The sequence below is a fragment of the Physeter macrocephalus genome, chromosome 19, assembly GCF_002837175.3.
Source record: "Physeter macrocephalus isolate SW-GA chromosome 19, ASM283717v5, whole genome shotgun sequence".
Classification (NCBI taxonomy): Eukaryota; Metazoa; Chordata; class Mammalia; order Artiodactyla; family Physeteridae; genus Physeter; species Physeter macrocephalus.
Window position 1 is genome coordinate 19392461 of NC_041232.1, and position 24250 is coordinate 19416710.

General features: G+C 46.1%; 1 protein-coding gene across 9 annotated transcripts; it reads right to left on the reverse strand.

Annotated features, from left to right (window-relative positions):
* Positions 1–2266: 2266 nt before the first annotated feature.
* On the reverse strand, positions 2267–24116 carry RILPL2 (Rab interacting lysosomal protein like 2). Of its 9 annotated transcripts, XR_003677192.2 has the most exons (7): positions 23378–24108; positions 15975–16126; positions 10352–10465; positions 9505–9630; positions 6457–6646; positions 5773–5910; positions 2267–2738 (listed from the first exon to the last, which is right to left on the reverse strand). XR_003677192.2 is itself a non-coding variant. In XM_007104567.3 (4 exons), exons 1-4 carry the CDS (start codon positions 23696–23698, stop codon positions 2708–2710), a joined length of 618 nt encoding a protein of 205 aa, XP_007104629.1. In that variant the 5' UTR covers positions 23699–24104; the 3' UTR covers positions 2267–2707. The 9 variants fall into 9 exon arrangements, 3 of the variants coding, with proteins under 3 accessions (XP_007104629.1, XP_054936642.1, XP_023976897.1); XR_008616001.1 differs by lacking the exon at positions 9505–9630 and having other exon boundaries at positions 5773–5905; positions 23378–24112; XR_008616000.1 differs by lacking the exon at positions 9505–9630 and having other exon boundaries at positions 23378–24112.
* Positions 24117–24250: the final 134 nt, after the last annotated feature.

Consider the following 24250-nt stretch of genomic DNA (forward strand, 5'->3'; position numbering starts at 1 on the left):
AGTCTCTTCGTTTTTATCATGGGGGGGGGTGGTCAGAGGTTGCTTGTGGAGATTAAAAGTTAAACATGTTGCCCCCTTAGAACAATGCCTGGCAAGTAGCGTACATCTTAGCTGTTGTAATTGTTGTTTCTAACGTGCTAGACTTGATTCTCAGGTAGGCGTCTCAGTGGTGCTGGAAGTCGTCCCCCACCATCACCCCGGCCAGCCCAGATCACCATCCCCACCGCACACGCCACCACCCACCCCCGAGAGGGTTAGTTCCCTCAGCCCCAGGCACTAGAGGCAGGTTGGGACTGTGGGTAGAGTCCTTGGTTTACAGGTGGAAGATCCATTCGCCATCGGCTTTAAGCATTTGTCAGCTGTCACCCTGAACAAATCACTTACCCTCTGAAATTTGTCCATCAAGTTCGGAACAGCCTCTGCCCACCTGCCTTGCAGGGGTTTCCGGAGGTTTCAGTCGTCGTGTATTACTACCTCCTCCCGTTGGAGGGGAAGTGTGGCCTGGTGGCCAAGTGCTCAGCCCTGGAACAGAACCTCAGGTTCCAGCCACTTAGCAGCTGTGTAACCTTGGGCGGGTTACCTAACCGCCCTGCGTGCCCCTCTCCTCCTCCGTGACGAAGATGATACTGGTGCTTGTGTCGGGGTGATGGTGAGGATTGGATGAGTTTAAGACATAAAAAGTACTTGCACATAGATGACCCTCAGTAATCAATGTTAGCTATTATGAGGATGAAAATTTGGGGGGGGTTTTCTACCATTCACTGTTTACAAGTGCCCAGGACTGATAGATACTGCCTCTAAGCCTGCTCCTCCTGGGGCTGGGTTTGGAGCTGGAAGCCTGCAGTGTGGGAGCGGCCATGTCTCTGCTGTCTGTGGTCACGCTGGGCCCGGCTCCAAGAACTTAGCTTCTGGCACCCCAACGGCCACACCCCAGCGTTGGCAGTTCTGAACTCAGGATGCTCGGGTTCGTTTCCCAAGTCAGCTCTCACCTCCAAGGTGCAGAAATCCTCCTCCCTCCCTTATGTTAAGAGGGCAGCAGCCAGTCAGGGTTGCAGCGTTACACGGGGTTCCAGGAATCAGGAGCCCCCGATGTAAGACGCTGTTAAGACGGCATTCTGGATCAGACACTTGAACGTCGCCGACTTTTCTTGGGAGGCAGAGTGGTTTTGGCCTTGGCACCTGGGTTCAAGTCCCACTTTTATCACTTTCCAGCTGGGGCCTTAGACAAGCCCCTTAGCCCCACTGTGCTGGCACTTGCTTGGGTGAACCACGGGAATAATAATAACGCCCATCCCATAGGGATAAGGTGAGGCAACATATATAGGTGTGGGCAAGGCATGCAGTAAATTGCACTCATTATTAATATTTTCACTTTTTGGAGACTCGGTACATAGAGCGTCACAGATGAGAACCGGGGCCTTAGAATCAGGCCTGCGTTTGCATTCTGGGCAGTAACTTCCCAGCTACATGACCTCGTGTAAAGTACTTTAACCTCCTGGAGTCTTGGTTTCCAAATCTGTAAACTGGAGGACTAGTATTAGTCCCCATCTCCTCAGATGTTATAGGAATAAATGAGATAATCCAGGCAGCAGGGAAGCACGTTCAGTAAGCCAGTGTTACTCACTAAGAAGACAGGCTCATAGCGTGAGTTCAGCAGGCTCATTAGTTTCTTTGCAAAGTATAGTCTCCTGCTATCTACAGACTGTATTTCATTGATTCCTAAATGCACTTTTTTTTCTCACATTTTAACATCACTGAAATCAGGATGAGCCTTAAAATCAATAGCATCTTAATGTTATAATTTGTAGCATTTTTCCTGTCACAGCAACACACAAAATAATGGTGCCTCACTTAGATTCAATGAGATGTGTGTGCACCATATATATATATGTATGTAGGTATACATACGTTATATATGTATATATACGTGTGTGTGTGTGTATTTGGCTCTTGAACAATGCAGGGAGTTATGGACACCCACCCACCCTCTCCACGGTCGAAAAATCCGCATACAGCTCATAGCCCTCCATATTCGAGTTTCCTCCGTATATATACGCAGATTTCAACCAACTGCAGGTCGTGCAGTACTACAGTGTTTACTATTGAAAAAAGATCTGTGTGTGAGTGGACCTTCGCAGTTCAAACTGTGTTATTCAAGGGTCAACTGTATACAGTTCAGATATTTGGAAACCAAGACTCCAAAAAGCTGAAGTAACTGACACAAGGTCACGTAACTCTAAGAGGCCACTCTAAAACACAGAAAGTGTAAAAGTCATTTTACTTTAATAAAAAAATCATGTAAAGAAAGTCACGTTAGCAAAATCAAATCGTCACTAAATATCAGTGAAGTCATCACTGCAAAGTCCATACCAGATTTTCCTGCGTCCTCTTCTCCCCACCCCGATTTGGGCTGGTGTATTTCGCAGCTACGCAGTAAAGACCTGGGTCGTTTGTGAGCCCTGAGAAGCAGAAAGCACATCCGCATGCTGGGGGCCTCTTGGGGGGTTGAAGTAGGGCTGCAGGTGGCCCCGTTTCGCTTTCCTTCTGCTTTCTCGATTTCTTTGTGCCGCTGCCAGAGAGAAAACCTCACCCGTTCCTCCTCAGACAGCTTTGAGGGGAAACAAAGGAGCAAGTGCAGTGGGTACGCACTGGCACTGAAAGATGATTTTTGACGTCGTCTTCTGAGAACTGAGCCATGGTCCCAGATCTATGTCTGCTTCCCTGATCGGAAAGAGAACCTGGGTGGAGACAGAGAGGAGTCAGAGGGAACAGAGCGAGTTCTGAAGCAGGAGGTGCAGAACCTCCTGCAAAATCTGTAAGCAGCTCCTGCAGGCCATTTCCTCGGGGCTCATTATGGGACAGGCACCATTCCAGGGCTTTCCATCTACTAGCTCATTTCAAACTCATAACAACACGAGGAGGTGAGTACAATCAATACCCCCATTTATAGATGAGCAAACTGAGGTTATGGAGGGTTAAGTAACAGGCCCAAGGTCACAGAGCATATCTTGGAACCACTGGGACTTGGGCCCAGAGCCCACGAAACTACTGTGTTAGACTGACAGATGGAGTCTGGAACCTTTTTTTTTTTTTTTTTTTTTAAATTTCTGATTTTAAGTGGTTTTTATTGTAGAGGAAGTGATAACTTCTCAATGGTACCTACAATTATAAAATAGATATTTGTAATGAATAAAGAGTAACGTGTAAGTTCTTGGATATAACAGATAAAACATATAAAGATACCCCCTGAGGCATGAGTAACAAACTTTCAGTCCCCCTCATGCAAAGTTTTGAAAAGGAAGAATGACATCTGGGGGCTTCCCTGGTGGCGCAGTGGATAAGAATCTGCCCGCCAACGCAGGGGACACAGGCTCTATCCCTGGTCCGGGAAGATCCCACATGCCACGGAGCAACTAAGTCCATGCTCCACAACTACTGAGCCCGCGTGCCACAACTACTGAAGCCCGTGCGCCTAGAGGCCGTGCTCCGCAACAAGAGAAGCCACCGCAATGAGAAGCCCACACACCGCAACAAAGAGTAGCCCCCGCTCACCGCAACTACAGAAAAGCCCGCGCAGCAACGAAGAGCCCGTGCAGCCAAAAATAAATAAATAAATAAATTTTTAAAAAAGGAATGACATCTGGGGTTGATCAAAGTACAGTGACGTAAAGTACAGTGTCAATGCTATTTCCAGTCGTAGGAAAGATGCAAAGATGGCTGGTGGGCTGAAAAGTCAGTGATGGGGATACGGGCTCTTGCTTCCAGTCAAAGACAAACCTCTTGAGCACCGCTAGCAGCTCTGCGAGCACCGCTAGCAGCTCTGCCAGCAATGGCAGGGACGAGCCCTTGACTCACATGCGGATACAGGCGTTAGGGCTCAGCCGCCCTCCCCCTGAGCCTGCGCATACCCGGCCAACCCCACTTCCCTATCTCAGGAAACGTCATCTTCCCCCACCCAGTCATTCAAGCCAGCAACTGGGAGTTGCTCTCAACTCCTCTCCCCTCAGGCCACCTGATGTATTTTAGTCACCATGCCCCAGCTATGTTCTAAACCTACCACTTCTCATCTCCTCCACTGCCACCCGCAGGCCAAGCCACCACGAGGAGCATAACGGCCTCCCCTCCCCCCACAATCCACTCGCCCGGCAGCCAGAATGACCGCGTCACTGTGCAGAGCTCAGTCACTCCTCAGCTTAAACCCTTGCATGGCTCCCCACTGTCTGCAGGGCAAAGACAAAAATCCTCCTCAGCATGACCTACTTCTTCGGAGAGACGTTCATTCATTCATTCACTCATTCATTCCATTAGCTCAATAATCTTGTCTGATCGTGAAATTGTGGCCTCACGCTCTTTAAACCTGTGTCCTCAGGCTGGCTTACAAACATTGTATTTTTGCCATATCAGGCTCAAACTCCAATTAAGTAACCCAAACAACTCCCCTAGAAGAGGCAGAAAGAAACCAGTAGCTTATGGGGACTTCCCTGGTGGTCCAGTGGTTAAGAATCCGCCTTCTGATGGCACGGCACACGGGTTCGATCCCTGGTTCAGGGAGCTAAGATCCCACATGCCGCAGGGCAACTAAGCCTGCGTGTGTCGCAACTACTGAGCACGCGGGCCACAGCCAGAGAGAAGCCCGTGACCTCAGCAGAGGATCTCGCGTGCCGCAAAAGGATCCCGAATACCGCAACTAAGACCAACACAGCCAAAAATAAAATAAATGAATAAATTTTTTTTTTTAAAAAAAGAAAGAAAGAAACCAGTAGCTTATGGGTCTGGAAGCCTTCTTTACAGTGAGATCCTCAGCCAATGAATGTCCCAAATAAACACCTTCAGATCTGACACCTGCTGTAGGGTGGAGATGCTCTTTTATTCATTATCTTAGCTCAGGAGACCCTTTCTTGGGGAAGAAACACTCCCACTGGCCCTACTTTGTCCCCTCAACCCTTCTTCGCAAAGCAGCTAGAGTGAGCTTTTTACAGGTGAATATGGACATGTCACTCCCCAGCTTAAAACCTTCCAAGGTCTTTCCAAAGCACTTAGAATGAAACCCAAAGTCGTCACCAGGATCCACGCGGCCCCAAATGACCCGCTCCCTCCCCTTCTCCAACCTCGCCTCCCTTCACTTTACTGCTCCAGCCACCATGATCTCTGTTGCACAAGCTCTCTCCAGCCTCTGGCCTTTACACCTGCTGTTCCCTCTGCCAGTCAGGCAGGGAAAACTCAGGTCATTATGGCCTTCCAGGGCTCAGCTTGAATGTTGCCTTTTCATAGAAGTCTTCCAGGACTCCCCAAATCTAAAGTACCTCCCTATCGGGAACTTCCTGGTGGTCCAGTGGTTAGGACTCTGCGCTTTCACGGCCCAGGGCCCAGATTCGATCCCTGTTTGGGGAACTAAGATCCCATAAGTCGCATGGCGCAGCCAAAAATAACTTTAAAAAAAAAAGCAGCTCCTGATCAACCTCTCTCTCAGCACCCTATTTAATGGTCTTCAGCACAGGTAGGGCCATCTGAAACTGTCCCGTTAGTACATTTCCTGACCGGTTCACTCTCTGCCTCCCCTACTGGAATGTAAGCCCCATGAGGGCAGGGACTCCGTCTTGCTCACTGTATCCCCAGCACCTAGATCAGTGCCTGGCACATGGTAGGCTCTCAATAAGTATTTGCTGAAAGAGTGAGTAAATGTCGTTTCAGGTGGTCTTGTCTGAGAAAGCTGTTTCATGCAGCCATTCAAGAAAGCCTGGTCATACTTAACTGAACTAAGTAGACACGCACTCTGTGGGCTGTTTGCCTCTGCAGAAGCATCCCCTCCCTTCTCTAGCGGCTCCAGGAGGCTGAGCTCTGTGGGGGATCTCAACAAGCTCCCTTGTCCTCTGGCTTCCAGCTGGGCTCAGCCAACGGGAAGCACCTGCACTGAGGGGAGGGTGGGAGGAGAGAGAGGTGAGGGCATTCACTCTGGCTCTGTCCCTGCCAGGCCTTGTTTCACTAGTTACTGTGTGCTCCTCTTCTGAAGGCCACGTGCCTGTCTGACTCTCCCCGTTTTTCCCTCACAGCTCCCTCCCCTCGCCCCTCTGTTGCCCGCCCCAGGATGCTTCTCCATCCCGTATCTCTGTTCCCACATCTGTAAAATGTCCCTTCTTTAAATCTTTTCAGTCACTCCTTTTGCGTGAGCCTTTGTTTCTTGATAAGCAAGAACCCTGGATGATAGGCCCCACGGCCCTGCAATATCACTCCTGGGTATATATCCCTGGGAAATTCACACCCAGGTCCATGAGAGGACATGAATAAGCATGGAGATATTCACTGCGGCACTGTCCACAGTGCGGGGGGGCAACCTGCGATCCCATCGCTGGGGTCAGAAATAAGCTGGATGTCTACACTGCTATATGGATAGCTCTTAAAAACTGCTTAATGTCCATCAACAGATGAATGGCTACATCGAATGTGGTCTCTACATACCATGGATATCACTGGGCCTTATAGATGAGAGAAATTCTGACACATGGTACGACGTGGATGAACCTGAAGACATCATGCTAATCGCGTAAGCCAGCCATGAAAGGACGCGTCCTGCACGTCTGCACTTATATGCGGTCCCAAGGGTAGTCAGATTCATAGAGACCCAAAGTAGAGTGGTGGGTGCCAGGGGCTGGGGGAGCGGAGCAGAAGAGTTAATGGTCAATGGGAACAGAGTTTCGGGACAGGATGACGAAACAGTTCTGGAAATGGATAGTGGTGGATGCACAGGATCTTAATGCATTTAATGTGACTGAATTGTACACTTAAAAGTGATTAAAATGGTCTCACAGACAGAGAAAACAATCTTATGGTGAGCAAAGGGGAAGCGGCGGGGAGGGATAAATTGGGAGTTTGGGATTAACAGATACAAACTACTGTATATAAAATAGATAAACAACAAGGACCTACTGTACAGCACAGGGAACTCTATTCAATATCTTGTAATAACCTATAATGGAAAAGAATCTGAAAAAGAATATATATATATATGTATAACTGAATTGCTTTGCTGTATACCTGAAACTAATACAACATTATAAACCAACTATACTTCCACTTTTTAAAAATTATTATTATTTTTTTTTTTTGGCTGCGCCACACGGCATACAGGATCTTAGTTCCCAGAACAGGGATCAAACCCGCAGCCCCTGCATTGGAAGTGTGGAGTCTTAACCACTGGACCACCAGGGAAGTCCAACTATACTTCAATTTTTAAAAAAATAATTAAAATGATAAATTTTATGTTAGGTATGATTAAAAAAAAAACACTAAAAAAAAAAAAAAAGATCATCCAAACTCAGTTCTCAAAGCCCAAAGCATCTGACCGTATACCGGCTAAAAGCTATGCTGTCCAATACGGTGGCCACTAGCTACACATGCCATTTGAGCCCTTGAAACATAACGAGTCTTTTTTAAAAAAATTAATTAATTAATTATATTTATTTTTGGCTGCGTTGGGTCTTCATTGCCGCGCACGGGCTTTCTCTAGTTGCGGTGAGCGGGGGCTACTCTTCGTTGCAGTGCACAGGCTTCTCATTGCGGTGGCTTCTCTTGTTGCGGAGCACGGGCTCTAGGGCGCGCGGGCTTCAGTAGTTGTGGCGCACGGGCTTAGCTGCTCCGCGGCATGTAGGATCTTCCCAGACCAGGGCTCGAACATGTGCCCCCTGCATTGGCAAGCGGATTCTTAACCACTGCGCCACCAGAGAAGCCCCATAACGAGTCTCAACTGAAATGTGCCGTCAGTGTAAACTACACATCAGATTTCAAGGGCTTACTATTTTTAGAAAAGAATGTAAAATATCTCATTAATAATGTTTTATAGTGATCACACGTTGAAATGATAATATTTTGGATGTGTTGGGTTAGTAAAATATATTATTAAAATTTTAAAAAAGAGTTCCTGGGCTTCCCTGGTGGTGCAGTGGTTGAGAATCTGCCTGCCGATGCAGGGAACACGGGTTCGAGCCCTGGTCTGGGAAGATCCCACACGCCGCGGAGCAACTAGGCCCGTGAGCCACAACTACTGAGCCTGCGCGTCTGGAGCCTGTGCTCCGCAACAAGAGAGGCCGCGATAGTGAGAGGCCCGCGCACCGCGATGAAGAGCGGCCCCCCGCTTGCCACAACTAGAGAGAGCCCTCGCACAGAAACGAAGACCCAACACAGCCAAAAATAAATAAATAAATAAAATTTTTTTTTTTTTTTTTTTTTTTGGTACGCGGGCCTCTCACCGCCGCGGGGCACAGGCTCCGGACGCGCAGGCCCAGCGGCCATGGCTCACGGGCCCAGCCGCCCAGCAGCACGTGGGATCCTCCCGGACCGGGGCACGAACCCGCGCCCCCTGCATCGGCAGGCGGACTCCCAACCACTGCGCCACCAGGGAAGCCCCAATAAATAAAATTTTTTTAAAAAAGAGTTCCTGAGGGAATTCCTGGCAGTCCAGTGGTTAGGACTCTGCACTTCCAGTGCAGGGGGCACGGGTTCCATCCCTGGTCAGGGAACTAAGATCCCGCATGCCACGGTGCAACCAAAAAAAATTTTTAATATATATTTCTTTTTCTAAAAAAAAAGAGTGCCTGGTAAAAAAGAAAACAACAACAACAGTTCTTAGTGAAGAAAAAAAAACAATACGAGGAAACAGAATGAAGTGTTAAACAAAATATCAGTTACTATTGAAAATACATCCACAAAAGACAATATACAATTTTTAGAACATGGTAAATAAATACCCATATGAGACTGGCTGAGGGGGAGGGGAGCTGGGAATTAGAATGGGAATGGGGGATGGGGATAAAGAGGGAACAAATAAAACCAAGAAGAAAGGGGTCTTACGCTCACAGTGAGGTGCGCTGTGCCATGGGCTGCGACTCACTAACGCAACCCTATGTTCCTGAGGTCCAAAAAGAGAAAAAGAAAAAAAAAGTTTCTCCCGTCTCTTGAAACAAAGCCATCTCAATTAAACCCGCCCTGGAAGGTAACTCAGAATCTCTGATCCCTCAAAATCATTTCCCTGTGAAACTGGAGTCCACAAAGTTCTTGCAAAATAAGTCACTGCAGCACCCCCAGCTTGAGCACCACACCTGGTGCACGATATAGACTCAGTGAGGGTTTGTTGACTGACTAATGACCGAATGAATGGAAGAAAACGAGGTCCCCTCAGCCCTCCCTGAGAGGCAGGAATAATGGAGCAAGAGCCAGATGGCGGCCTAGGACCTGACACAGCCTGCGATGGTGGGTCATTTGGATCGTACAGTCTTTATTTTTAATCGTAAATTATTTGCCGGCATTTGGAAATCAGATTCCATGAACAAATCCGGCTTCTCGGCTTCACTCAAGAAGCGGAAGCTCTGGTAACATGTTATTCCTAGGCCAGACAGAACTGAGGGGCAACTGTCCCCTACCCCACCCCACAGCCCCATCACTCATCCACATTAAGTGCTTGGCCCCCGTAGGCTTTCTAGTTTGAGATCCCTGATCGAGGGTGTTTCTCACTTTTGATCCGAAAGACCAGGAGCTGATAAACTGTCACCAGGCCGGACATTCTCAAAGCAACCAAGGCAAACCAGCTGCTTGCTTCAGCATGGGGTGGAGGAAAGGTGTGCCTAATTGTACTGACATCTGTAGACAGAAAAGGCACATCTCAAGGTGTGGTCCAAGGGCTCCCCACATCAGAACTGTCTGGGAATTCAGTAAAAATCCAGATCTCTGGGCCTCATCCTAGAACCAATGACTTGATATCTGAGAACCTGAATTTTAACTAGTGTCCCACACTCTATGGTCTGAGGCACGGCAACCAAAGAAACAAGGGATTAACAATGGTGCAGGAACACGAGGGGAGTATTCAGAGGACACTGCATTATGGGTCCCAGCATTGGGAGACCCCGGGTCCTCCAAAGTTGGTGATGAACTAGCCCCCTTAAACTCCAATAATTATTGTTATTGTGTTTTTCTTGTGGTTGTAATATTATTATTATTGGGTTATTGTTATTATATCATAGGGAGGCAGTAGAGTGTAGAATATGGATTTCCTTGGGTTCAAATCCTGATTTCACACACTATCTGTGTGACCCTGGGTACGTGACTTTACTTCTTGGTATTTACTTCCCCATCTGTAAGTTGGGGATTATAATAGTTCCTACCTCATAGGGTCACTGTGAAGAGTCAATGAATTAATATATGTTAAGTGTTTACACTACTGCCTGGCAGATATAATACACCAGCAATGAGTTTTCATATCAGCTGCAAGACCACCACCAGGAGAGCAGGACCTCCCCCTCTCAGCCCCACTCCTCCCTTTAGTGATTATTTAGTGGCAACAGGAGGCAGCCGGGTGACTTACAGCTTCCTTATGATTGTCTTCTCCTCCTTGTTACTGCTGGCATCGCTGGCCCTGGTAACCAGAGCATCTTTTTTTCTTCTTCCTCCTGGGCCTTCTCCTGCTGGGATCAGGCCACTAGGAAAAAGGACACAAATAAGTGGGTTGCTTTATTGCAGATCTCTTATCTGGGCAGCTCTGAAAGTGAAGGTTCTTAATAATTATTATTATACTAATAATATTATCATTGAAATGCTACAGTTAGACATTCTGACTCAGATGATTAGAATCTTCCTTCCACCTTTCCACTGCTGACACCTCTTCTTTCTTTCCCTTGGCTAATTCCATTGGCTGGTACTTTAAGCTTCTCCAATTGCTAGAAATATAACCATGTATAAATCCTCTAACTTAACCCTTGATTTCCTAATTAGTAAAATAAGGATAATGAAAGTACCTAATTCCTAGGATTGAGGGATTAAGCGAGATAATAAATGGAATTCATTCATTTGTTCAACAAATATTATTAAGCTACATATTGTACCAATGTATATAGATATAGCAATTAACAAAATAGATAAAATATCTTCTCTCATGCAATTTATATCCCAATGGGAAAGAAAACAGTCAAGAAACAAATAAATAAGTAAAATTTTAAAATATATAGTAAGTCAGATGGTGATAAGACCTAGATTGATATTGATCAATAAGATATTTAGATCAGGTGACCCAAAGAGGGCCAGAGTATTTCCCTGGATTTGATGTACAGAACTTGGAAGAAGGCTATTCTCTCTCACTTGCTGATTGCCAGCAGCCATGCTTCCTAAGGTTCAGAGAAGGACTGTCTTTAATACAAAATAGTAAGGCCAATAAAGAGAAGCAAAGAGGAAAGAAAGAGGCACACAGTCCCTGATTCCAACTCTGAGGGCTTAGTTGCAGTTTTTTCTTTATTTCTGAGACCAATTCCAGGATCCTTCCCAGCTATGTGAGCCGATAAAACTCCCTTTTGTGCTTAAGCGAGTTTGAATTGGATCTCTGTCACCTGCAACCAAAAGAAGCCTGACCACAGTGAAGCATTTCAATGTCTGACCCAGGGACTTCCTTGGCGCTCCAGTGGTTAAGAATCCGCCTTCCATGGGACTTCCCTGGTGGTGGAGTGGTTAAGAATCCCCCTGCCAATGCAGGGGACACGGGTTCGAGCCCCGGTCCGGGAAGATCCCACATGTCGTGGAGCAACTAAGCCCGTGCACCACAACTACTGAGCCTGTACTCTGGAGCCCATGAGCCACAACTACTGAGCCCCCGTGCCACAGTTACTGAAGCTCACGCGCCTGGAGCCCGTGCTCTGCAACAAGAGAAGCCACCGCAATGAAGAGTAGCCCCTGCTCGCCACAACTAGAGAAAGCCCGCGCGCAGCAACGAAGACCCAACGCAGCCATAAATAAATAAATAAATAAATTTTTAAAATATTAAAAAATAATCTGCCTTCCAACCAGGGAACTAAGATCCCACATGCCGTGGGGCAACTAAGCCAGGGCGCCACAACTAGAGAGCCCACGCGCTGCAACTAAGACCTAATGCAGCCAAATAAATAAATAAATAAATATTTTTTAAAAAAATGTCTGACCCAGTAAGCTCATTAGATCCACTTAGGTATTTTGTTGTGGTACCTAGTGGTAAATTTATGTCCATGCTACAGGCATCAATTTTCCCCTTACTACAGACTGAATTCATATGTTGGAGCCCTAACCCTTAATGTTATGGTATTTGAAGATGGGACCTTTGGAAGACAATTAGGTTTACATGAGGTCATGAGGGTGGGCCCTCATGATGGGATTAGTGCCCTTGCAAGAAGAGACACCAGACGGCTTGCTCTCTCTCTCATTCTCCCCACCATTTGAGGACACAGCAAGAAGGCAGCTGTCTACAAGCCAGGAAGAGCTAGAACCAACCATACTGGCACCTTGATCTTGGACTTCTAGCCTCCAGAACTGTGAGAAAAAAAATTTCTATTATTTAAGCCACCCAGTCTCTGGTGTTTTGTTATGGCAGCTGGAGCTGACTGAGATACCCCTTTAGGTATGAATGTCAGATAGCAGAATTTACCCCTCTCTCTCTTTGCAAAGAGTGGGCTCTTATTACTTAATATTATTTCTATTTTTATTATATATATTTATTATAATAATATTCATATGAGAATCATGTAAAAATTACCTTTTCCCACTATCTACCATTACATAACACCCTAAAACTTAGTGATTTAAAACTATGATGATTTATGACTTCTCATGATGGCTCTGTTTCTTATGGTTCATTTGGTGGTTCTCCTGATGGTCTAGTTTGGGGTTCTCAACTGGCTGCATTCAGTTGGTGGATCAGCTGGGGGCTGGATGCAGCTGGGGCTGTCATATGGGACACCTTGGTTCTTCTTCATATGACCTCTCCATGTGACTACCTTGAGCTTCCTCATAGCATGGTGGTCTCAAGTCAGCAATCTGAGAGCACAAACATGGAAGCTGCTAGGCCTTTTAGAGCCTTAACCTAGGAAGCCAAACAGCATCACTTCCACCACATTCGATTGGTCAGAGCAAGTCATAGGGCCGTCCAGATTCAAGGGGACGGAAAATAGACTCTACCTCTACTCTGATGAGAGGAGTGGAAAAGTCTCATTGCAAAAGGAATGCAGGGGGACTTCCCTGGTGGCGCAGTGGTTACGAATCTGCCTGCCAATGTAGGGAACACGGGTTCGAGCCCTGGTCCGGGAAGAGCCCACATGCCGCGGAGCCACTAAGCCTGTGCGCCACAACTACTGAGCCAGAGCTCTAGAGCCCGTGCGCCACAGCTGCTGAGGCCGTGTGCCGCAACTACGGAAGCCCACGCGCCTAGAGCCTGTGCTCCGCAACAAGAGAAGCCACTGCAATGAGAGCCCGCGCACCGCAATGAAGAGTAGCCCCAGCTCGCCGCAACTAGAGAAAGCCCGCGCGCAGCAATGAAGACCCAATGCAGCCAAAAATAAAATAAATAAATAATTGATTAAGTTTTAAAAAAGGAATGCAGGATGGGAAAAACTGTTGTGACCATCTTTGGAAACAGTCGACCATATCTGCTTTCAGTTAAAACTATCATTAATATGAGCTTGGGCCTCCAAACTGATGCAGTTGCTAAGAGAACACCTCAGTTGACGTGCTGGTTTCTCCAGAATATATAACACAGGAGACGAAACAGAATCCTGCTGTCTGTCTATTCGCCTGCACCAGATGGGAAGTGCCCATCTGTTGTTCTCTGGGAATGCAAAACTGGAACTAACGTGTGTTGCTTTATTCACTAGCAAGCTGCTCATGGCATCGGCAGTCTAGCAGTTCCTCTTTTTAACTGACCGTGTCTGGAGTACTTATTAAATGAGATGAAGACAGGTCTTTCCATTAACAGCGTTCCAACCTCAGCAGAAGGAAGACAATTAAATTCCTGTTGGCAGAACTCAGCTCTATTGGATTTAGCTTCCTAGGACATTTTTACTTTGATGCTCTCTTAAGGATGCCACACTGAATGAATTTAAAGAATAATATATTGGGGCTTTGTTTTGCTCTGAATTAGCGTATTTCCTTACTTCCAAACTTTCCAAGTCCAAATGTGGCATGATAATTAAAAGCTCAGGCTCTAATGTTAGGCTGTCTGACGTCACGTCTCAAGGTTGCCACCACCAGCCCTGGGACTTCAAGCAGGTACTTGACCTCTCCGACCCTTAGATCATCTTGGGGATAACATTACCCTAACTCATGGGCTTGCTGTGAACACTAATTGAAATGATGCTCGGGATACACTTAGCACATGGTAAGCATTTATAAATATTAGTTGCCACTACGTTTTGTTTGTTTTGTTTTTTACTTTTTGGCGGCACCCTGAGGTATGTGGGATCTTAGTTCTCCCACCAGGGATCGAACCTGCGCCCCCTGCATTGGGAGCTCGAAGTCTTAACCACTGGACAACCAGGGAAGTCCTGGCACCATGTTTTTATTCTCTTGATCTTCCCTTCTCCTGCCTCTAAGGAAACCTGCTTTGTTTAACTCAGTGTTTCCCAGAATTATTCAACCACAGAGCTCCTTTTGGCTGCGCTGTGTGGCTTGTGGGAACTCAGTTCCCCGACCAGGGATTGAACCCGGGCCACAGCGGTGAAAGCGCCGAATCCTAACCACTGGACCACCAGAGAACTCCCTAGAGCTCCCTTTTCAAGAAATACCTACATAAAGTAAAATATTTGGGGAAACATGGTGCAGAAGGATAAAGCAAAGTCCAAACCTGCTATGTCAACAGCTTCCTTATTTCCTCTCTTGCTTGTCCTATACTTCCTCCTCTACCCAGTATTATTGTGATCTTTCTAACTTTGAATTTTTATACAATTTCAGACTTAGAGAAAAGGTGTGATACTAGTACAAAAACTTCCCGTATATCTACCCAGATCCCTCAAATGCTTATCCGTGTATCTATCTACCTACCCATCCATCCATCCATCCATCCATCCACCTATCCACCTACCCATCCACCCATGCAACCATCTTCTCCCTGAACCACTTGAGAGTAAACTGGAGACATCTTACCCCCTCACTCCTAAATGCTTAAATGTCTTTCCAAAGAACAAGGACATTCTCTCACATAACCAAGTCATTCAGTTATCAAAATCACCACACTGATCTTTTAAAATAGTAAATCAGACTGTGTCATTCCCTTAAGACTTCCCAAAATCTTCTCATTACACTTACAATAAAACTAGAGCTCCTGGGCTTCCCTGGTGGCGCAGTGGTTAAGAATCTGCCTGCCAATGCAAGGGACATAGGTTTGAACCCTGGCCCAGGAAGATCCCATATGCTGTGGAGCAACAAAGCCCGTGCGCCACAACTACTGAGCCTGAGCTCTGCAGCCCGCAAGCCACAACTACTGAAGCCTGCATGCCTAGAGCCCATGCTCCGCAACAAGAGAAGCCACAACAATGAGAAGCCCACGCACTGCAATGAAGAGTAGCTCCCGTTCACCGCAACTAGAGAAAGCCTGTGCACAGCTACGAAGACCCAACACAGCCAAAAATAAATACATAAATAAATTTATTTTTTTAAAAAACCCCAAACTAGAGCTCCTTCCTGTGGCCAAAAAGGTCACCCCTCGGTCTCTTCTGGACCATCCTCTACCTCACATTCCAAGTTCCACCATGGTGGGTCTCTTAAATTGGCCAAATGGGTTCCTACCTCAGGGCCTTTGCACTTCTTGTTCTACTTTTGCACAACCAAATCTTTACATGGTTGGCTGCTTCTTGTCATTCACCTCAGGGGGGGTCTTCCCTGACCACCCAGTCTAAAGCAGGGCCCCCCTAGCCCTCTGCCCTCTGTCATGTCACGTTGATCTACATTCTCTTCAGCATTCACCACCATTATCCTGTGTGTTCATTGCAGGCCTCCTGGCTGATTGCGTCTTCCCCCTAGACTAGCACGGACTTTCTGTTTTGTTCCTGCTCTACCCCCAGTGCCAGGAATAGTGTCTGGCATATAGTGGGTCTTCAATAAGTAGATTGGATGAACATAAGAACAGATATGTAATATAGCAAGGAATTCTAGGCAGTGTCTTGCTCTGCGGTGTAGGAGCCCCAGGCAGCACAGCCCACCTCTTATAGCACTGAAGCTCTTCCTGCACCACCAGCAGCTGCGACTTGAGTTTGTTGCGTTCCTGCAGCACGTCTCTCAGCTCCTGTAGAGTAAAGCGTGGTCGGTTGGGATCTGTCAGGTCAACCACCATTTTGTCTGGTCCCAGGTTCACCTGTAAGAAAAGACATCACTTATACAGTTTTCCTCATGAGGATGGACTGTCCATCCCAGAAAGGAAAGTTCTCTTGTTCTGTTACTACTCCCAGGGACCCGATGAGATGAGACGTTGCCTGTTGGAAGTGTTTGGTTGATGGTAAAGAGGCAAGAATTCTAAGTACCATTCTCCAAGAAAGGAGCCAGGGCTCCTTGGAGAATAGCTGAGTCCAGGGCTGGAACAGGGAAAGTCCAAGTTGAGTCTGGAACATTCCATTGTGTAAGGGATGGAGACAGATCAAAAGGACACAGTTTGAAGGCACTCCTACTGGCCAAACTGAACGACTTGAGTATCCGCATGAATAGTAACAGGAATGGATAATAACCCATCAAATAAAAACAGGATTCAGGAATCCATACTTAAAATTTTTAATTTAGGGAATTCCCTGGTGGTCCAGTGGTTAGGACTCCAAGCTTCCACTGCAAGGGGCATGGGTTCAATCCCTGGTCGGGGAACTAAGATCCCACATGCTGAACGGTGCGGCCAAAAAAATAAAAATTTAAATTGATTAACTAATTAATGGGGATGTAATGGCTAATCTTATGTGTCAACCTGACTGGGCTAAGGGATGCCCAGATAGCTGGTTAACCCATTATTTCTGGGTGTGTCTGTGAAGGTGTTTCTGGAAGAGATTAGCATTTGGCTTGGTGACCTGAGTACAGCAGAGGCTCCTCCCCAGTGTGGGTAGGCATCATCCAATCCATTGAGGGCCTGAATAGAACAAAAAGGTGGAGAGAGGGTGAGTGGGACATCCTTCTTCTCCTGCCCTTGGACAGTGCACATCAATGCTCCTGGTTCTTGGGCTTTTGGACCTAGACCAGGACTTATACCATCAGCCCCCTGACACAAGCCTTCTGACTTGGACTGAATTACACCACCGGCTTTCCTTATTCTACAGCTTGCAGGCAGCAGATTGTGGGCCTTCTCGGCCTCCATAACCATGTGAGCCGATTCCTATAATAAATATTCTCATCTGTGTCTATATCTACATCTATATCTCCTATTGTTCTATTTCTCTGGAGAACTCGGACTAATACCAGAGAGGAGGAGGGGGATCTGTACTTTACAGAAGAATGCCAATTAATAAGTGTAGAAGATGACAGAGTTAGAAAATTATCCTTTTGCAGCCAATGCAGTAATAATTGATTCAGGCAAGACTAATGAAAGGACCTAAAACTTTTGGGTGAAAGTTTGTTGGGGAACAGGATATTTCACAGTTTTGAAGTACTTTCCCATAGGCTACTTATGCATTACAAAGGGAATAAAGACACCCTTACAGTGCAGAAATCTTGCAGACACCACCTTAACCAAGTGATAGAAGTTACCATCACCAATAACGACAAACTGAATCAGGTGCCTCCTGATACGAGGCACCGAGAAGGACACAGCATTGCCTAAGTGGTATCCCTGCTAAACATGTATAACTTGAATCTAACCATGAGGAGACATCAGAACAAGCCCAAGTTGAAGGACATTCTACAGACTAACTGATATACAATCTTCAAAAATGTCAAGTTCATGAAAGACAAGGAAAAGCTGAGGAACTGTTCCAGACTAAAGCTGACTAAAGAGATATGTCCTAAAGGTACCGTATAACCCTGCATTGGATCTTGCATCAGAAAAAAAAAATGCGATAAGGGACATTATTATGAATTTTGAATAGGGATGGCATATTAGATCTTAGTATTCTACCAACTTTTCCCCCTGAATTCAATAATTTATTGGGGTTATGTAACAATATGTCTTAGGAGATACACACTGAAGTATTTAGTATTTAGGGTGAAAGATCCTAATCTTTTACTAACTCTGCAGCTAACATAAAGTCTGAAGATTTTGAGTGAATAAATAATATATAGACATAAATATTTGTTAAATATGAGCACATATGTGCATATATACATGTATGTATATGTGTGTATATAATACTTCAGTGTGTATCTCTTAAGACATACTATACACACACACAAACACATATATACATACACCTGAATATAACACCTGAATTGAGGTGAAAGGTATACAAGTGTTCATTGTACTTATCTTGCAACTCTTCCATAGGTTTGACATTTTTTCAAACTAAAGTTAAAATAAAGCAAATATTTGAAAACAACCTCAATGTCCATTAGCAGAAGTCTAGTTAAACAAACTAAGGCACAACCACACTCTGGAATATTCTACAGGTGATAAAGAGAATAAGCCACCCTATAAAGAGAAATGCAGTAGTGACCACATTCCTCCTCTCGGATTGATAAACATCAGCGTGTTTGAAAACACACTGTGTTGTAAAAGCTGTGGGGAAACAGGTTCCTTCACTGACTGCAGAGGGAGCCAATCTCTTTAACGCTTTTGGAGTGCAACTTGACAATACTTACTAACCCTTCCAATGTGGGAGACTTCCCCGGTGGCGCAGTGGTTGAGAATCCACCTGCCAATGCAGGGGACACGGGTTCGAGCCCCGGTCCGGGAAGATCCCACGTGCTGCGGAGCAACTAAGCCCGCCAGTTGCGAGCTGCAACTGCTGAAGCCCACACACCTAGAGCCCGTGCTCCGCAACAAGAGAAGCCACCGCAATAAGAAGCCCGTGCACCACAACGAAGAGTAGCCCCCGCTCTGCGCAACTAGGGAAAGCCCGCGCACATCAATGAAGACCCAATGCAGCCATAAATAAATTAATTAATTTAAAAAAAAAACTTCCAATGTGGCTTTCCTTTGACCCAGTCAATCCACTTCTCCTAGATACTCAGGGGGCCAACTGCTATAGGTCAGAGTAATTCACTGTTTCATGGGGTCGGAGCAAACGATTGGAAGATGAAGGTCTTTTGGTAGGTAGGAAACTGGTTAAAGCAGAGATTCTGAACCTTTTTTGTGTGTGTGCCGTGGACCCTTACAGCAGCCTGGTAAAGCCCACATGGATTCCATCTCAAAATACCGATTTTAAATGTATAAAAGGCATAGAATTACAAGAAAACCAACTAAGATAACACACTCATCAAAATCTTCTAAAAATAAATTTGTGATTCCTAGACCTGCTTCTCTATTAAATAACACGATGTAGCCACGGGTCTAATAAGATACAGAAGGAAAACAAAGTTTTGAGATCTGCACTACACTGTAATGGGATATGAAAACATCTGTGATCTCCACTGGTGATTGTCACAGGTACTGCTAATATTACTGTGGTTTGTTGTCTATAGTCATAATTGAAGAAAGTGTTATATTTCAGATGGAGGTTGGTGAAAATAAAAATACAATTTCTTCTCATGCAAGTTCATAGACTTTGCGGATTAGAATCATGATCCTCTTGGGGGGTTCCAAAAACTCCAAGTTAATAACCCTCACGTTGGGGCTTCCCTGGTGGCGCAGTGGTTGAGAATCCGCCTGCCGATGCAGGGGACACGGGTTCGTGCCCCGGTCCGGGAGGATCCCACATGCCGTGGAGCGGCTGGGCCCGTGAGCCATGGCCGCTGAGCCTGCGTGTCCGGAGCCTGTGCTCCGCAACGGGAGAGGCCACAACAGTGAGAGGCCCGCGTACCGAAAAAAAAAACAAACCCTCACGTTGAGCAAGTGATAATACTGTACAATGGACGTTTTCAAAAGCCATTAAAAGATGAGGAAGTTCTTTATATTCTGATTTAGTACAACTTTCACGCCATGTTAAGTGAAAATAAGCAAGAGGCAGAACGGGGTATATATTATAATACCATTTGTGTGAATAATGCAAAAATATATTCATATCTGCTTGTGTTTGCACAAAGTATCTCTGGATACTTTAAGAAACTGATCATTTTAATTTTTTCTAAGGAGGGGAAGTGGTGGCTAGGGGTGGAGAGAGATGGGGAGGGAGCTTTTCCAAGGCAAACACTTTTGTCACACTTGAATTTTGAACTTAAATTTTTTAAAAAGAAAGGAAACAAACTATTCTCATACCCATTGTGATGGCTACTGTAATCAAACAAACAAAACAGAAAGTAAGTGTTGGCAAGGATGTGGAAAAATTTGAACTCTTGTGCATTGCTGGTAGGAATGTAAAATGGTGTGGTCACTATGAAAAACTGAATGGCAGATCCTTTAAAAATTAAAAATAGAATTATCATGTGATGCAGCAATTCCACTTTTGGGTATATACCCAAAAGTCTTGAAAGCAGGGACTTAAAGAGAGATTTATAGATCCACGTTCATAGCAACATTATTCAGACAAGTCAAGAGGTGGAAGCAACCCAAGTGTCCATCAACAGGTTAATAAACAAACTGGTGGATCCATACAATGGAATATTATTCAGCCTTAGAAAGGAAGGAAATTCTGACGCATGCCACAACATGGAAGAACCTTGAGGACATTAAGTGAAATAAGCCAGTGGCAAAAGGACAAAGATTATCCGACTCTACTTATATGAAGTACCTAGAATAGGTAAATCCATATAGACAGAAAGTAGAACAGTAGTTACCAGAGGCTTGAGGGAGAGGGGGCATTTGGAGTTAGTGTTTAGTGGGTACAGAGTTTCAGTTTGGCAAGACAGGAGTTCTGGAGAGGATGTTGGTGATGATTGCATAATAATGGCTGTGAATGTACTTAAGGCCACTGAACTCTGCACTTAAAAAGATGGTAAATTTTATGTCTACCACAACTAAAAATGGTAACTAAAAAAACAAGAAAGAAAGAAAGAAAGAAAAAAACAACACTAGGGCATATTTTTATAAACTGTCTAGTGACATTAAATATTCATTTTCCCTGCGTTTTGCCCCACCCCTGTTCTTAAGACTACAGTTTGGGAGGAAAACGTGCCAGCTCATCTGCTGGCTGACGAAGCTTGTCTGCTATGCCTCAGACAGGAAATGACCCGGCCCCCGTGCAGACCACACTGTTCATGGTCCATGATGGGGCTTTCTCCATATCCTTGTGCCTGGAGTTGGAGGTGACAGGAAAAGAGCACAGAATGTGAGCTGAGGGATCTTAGGCAAGTCATTTAACTGCTCTTGAATCTCAAAAGTCAGGCTACTAATCATGACACTCAACCATCTCATATGACGGATACTAAAGAAGAACCTTATCTACAAATATAATTGTCACCGTGAGCAATGAGTAGGTGAAATAAAAGAGTACCGGGACTTCCCTGGTGGCGCAGTGGCTAAAACAACAAGCTCCCAATTCAGGGGGCCTGGGTTCGGTCCCTGGTCAGGAAACTAGATCCCACATGCATGCCGCAACTAAGGAACCCGCCTGCTGCAACTAAGACCCGGTGCAACCCAATAAATAATAAATAAATAAATAAATATTTTTTAAAAATAAAGTAAAAAAAAATAAAAGAGTACCAAGGAAGCTACCAGAAAACTTCACTCTTCCCTATGAGTTTCAGCCACCCAGTTCCTGCTGTCCTTTCATGGCATACTTCTCAGTTTGTAATCCTGTGGTCTAGTTTTGGAGGTCTGTGTGTCTTGCCTCTCCCACTAGATGTGAAGCTCCGTGAAGGCAGGGACCTTGTCTAATTTAGCGCCATAGCTCCAGAGCCCACACAGTGCAGTCACTCATCAAATGTTACTACAGGAAAGGTCATAGGTCTGTATTTTAGTACAGTGTGGTTAAGACTAGCATCTCTGAGCTCAAATCCTGCCTCCACCTCTTACTTGTTGTTAAATCCTCAGGCAAATTACTTAACTGTTCTATGCCTCCATTTCTGTAAAATGGGAATAATAATAGTATGAGGATTAAATGAGATAATCCGCTTGGGGCAGTTGTTTTTTTTTTTAAACTGTAGCTGGAGATTCACTAGTGAGTCATGATATTAATTCAGTGAGTTGCAAAATAATTTTAAAATTCATAAAAATAGAATAGGAAAGTATGACTGTACATCATGTTTAGTGAGGGAGAGTTAGGGTAAATTGTTGAAACTTTTGTTTCATCAATACTGGATATCAACGTAAAATGTAATTCTGTAAAATGGGGGTATAACATATATACAGAAAAATGCATTAATCGTGAGTTTATAGCTTGACAATTTTTACCATATGTGTACACCCATGTAACCACACCTGGATTAATTCTCTATACATTTCCCTCCTTCTCCCCCCACTCTCCCATCCCAGGGCTACCATCAACCTGTCTTCTGTAAGTAAAGATTATTTTGCCTGTTCTTGAATTCCACATGCAGGACGCTCTCCTCTGTACCTGGCTTCTGTCTCTCAATGTAGTATCTGTAGGATACAGTTGTGTGTATCACTACTCTGCTCTTTTTCATTGTTGTGTAGTATTCCATCATATGAATGTACCACAATTTAAAAAATTGATTCCTCTTTTCCATTTGGACTGTTTCCAGTTTGGCACAATTATGAATAAAGCTGCTCTGAATTTTCTTTTTAAAAATTAATTAATTAATTAATTAATTAATTTATTTATTTTTGGCTGAGTTGGGTCTTTGTTGCTGCGTGCGGGCTTTCTCTAGTTGCGGTGAGTGGGAGCTACTCTTCGTTGCGGTGCGCGGGCTTCTCATTGTGGTGTCTTCTCTTGTTGCGGAGCATGGGCTCTAGGCGTGCAGGCTTCAGTAGTTGTGGCTCGCGGAGTAGTTGTGGCTCGCGGGCTCAGTAGTTGTGGCTCACAGGCTCTAGAGCGCAGGCTCAGTAGTTGTGGCGCACGGGCTTAGTTGCTCCGTGGCATGTGGGATCTTCCCGGACCAGGGCTCGAACCCGTGTCCCCTGCATTGGCAGGCGGATTCTTAATCACCGCGCCACCAGGGAAGCCCTGAATAGTCTTACATGTATCTTTTTGTGGTCATAAGTACTAATTTCTCTTTAGTTAAAAAGTATTTCTTACTCTAGGTCAAAGTTTCTCAAAAGTGTGGAACCGGGACCAAGAGAATCAGCATCATCTTGGAACTTGCGAGAAATGCAGATTCTCAGGTCCCACTGCAGACCTACTGAGTCAGAAACTCTGCAGCCGGGGTCGGGCAATCTGTGTTTTAACAAACACTCAAGGTGATTTTGACGGCTGCTAAAGCTTGAGAACCACTGCTCAAGGTCCTGGTCAAAAATGCTGGAAGCCGCTGCTTTAGAACACACTCGGCACAGGGTCCAGCACCAAGCAAGTGCTCGATTAACGTTAACCATCTTAACGCTTCTAATCTGAGGACGGCATACTCGTAGCGATTTGTTTTGAGGGGCTTGGATGTTCAAGAGAAGAAAGCGTCCCCCCTGCCAGTGGCCGCTCCCCGCACTCACCTCCCTGGCGGCCGCCGAGCCCTCTCTCCGCAGCCCCTCCACCTCCTTCCGGAGGTTGTCCCGCTCCATTCTTAGCTCCTCCACCGTCAGGCTGCCCTCATTCACCAGCGTCTCCAGCATCTCCAGGACGCGGACGATCTTGAACTGCAGCTGTGTCACCCGGGGGTCGCTGCCCAGGGCCATCAGCTCGCGGCCCATCACGTAGGAGATGTCATATACGTCCTCGGCGGTCAGCTGGAACGGGCTCTTGCCCAGGGCCCCCTCGGGCCCAGCCTCGTCCCCCTCCTCCTCTTCCTCCTCTCGCAAAGGGGGCTCCTCCATGGCCGCCCAGACCCCTGCAGCCTCCGGAGCTGCTTTCTGGGAGTCTCCGAATGTCCAGCTTCCTCCCGGCACAGAAAAGTTTCCGCGGGACAGTGGACCCTGCCTGTTCAGGGCGGGGCAGGAGCAGCCAATCAGTGCAGCCGAGGGGGTGGGCCCGGAGAGGGGCTGTAGGAGGAGGCCACGCAGGGCAGCTCGCAGGCCTGGACTCCCGGTGCACCTTCCCAGCGGAGGCCCGTGCGGGAGTGCGGGTTCCAGGATGTGGTTTGGGGCACGAAAGGACAAGGGAAAGGGAGGGCCGCCGAGAAGAGGAACAGAGAGGTTAAGGGGTGACAGTGATCGCTCCCAGCCCGAGAACTGTTGCAGACAGGGGGAGGGGCAGCGACCCCAGCTCCGCCCTTTGTGACAGCCACCGCAGAAGCTGGGTTTCCACGGAGACAGGGGCGGAGTTTCCACCGCATTCTGGGAAGGAGGCTAAAAAGCACACAACTCTACCCTTTCTGCACTCAGGTCTTCCAGCCATAGAATTTGCATGGTACGGGGAGGCAGATCCGG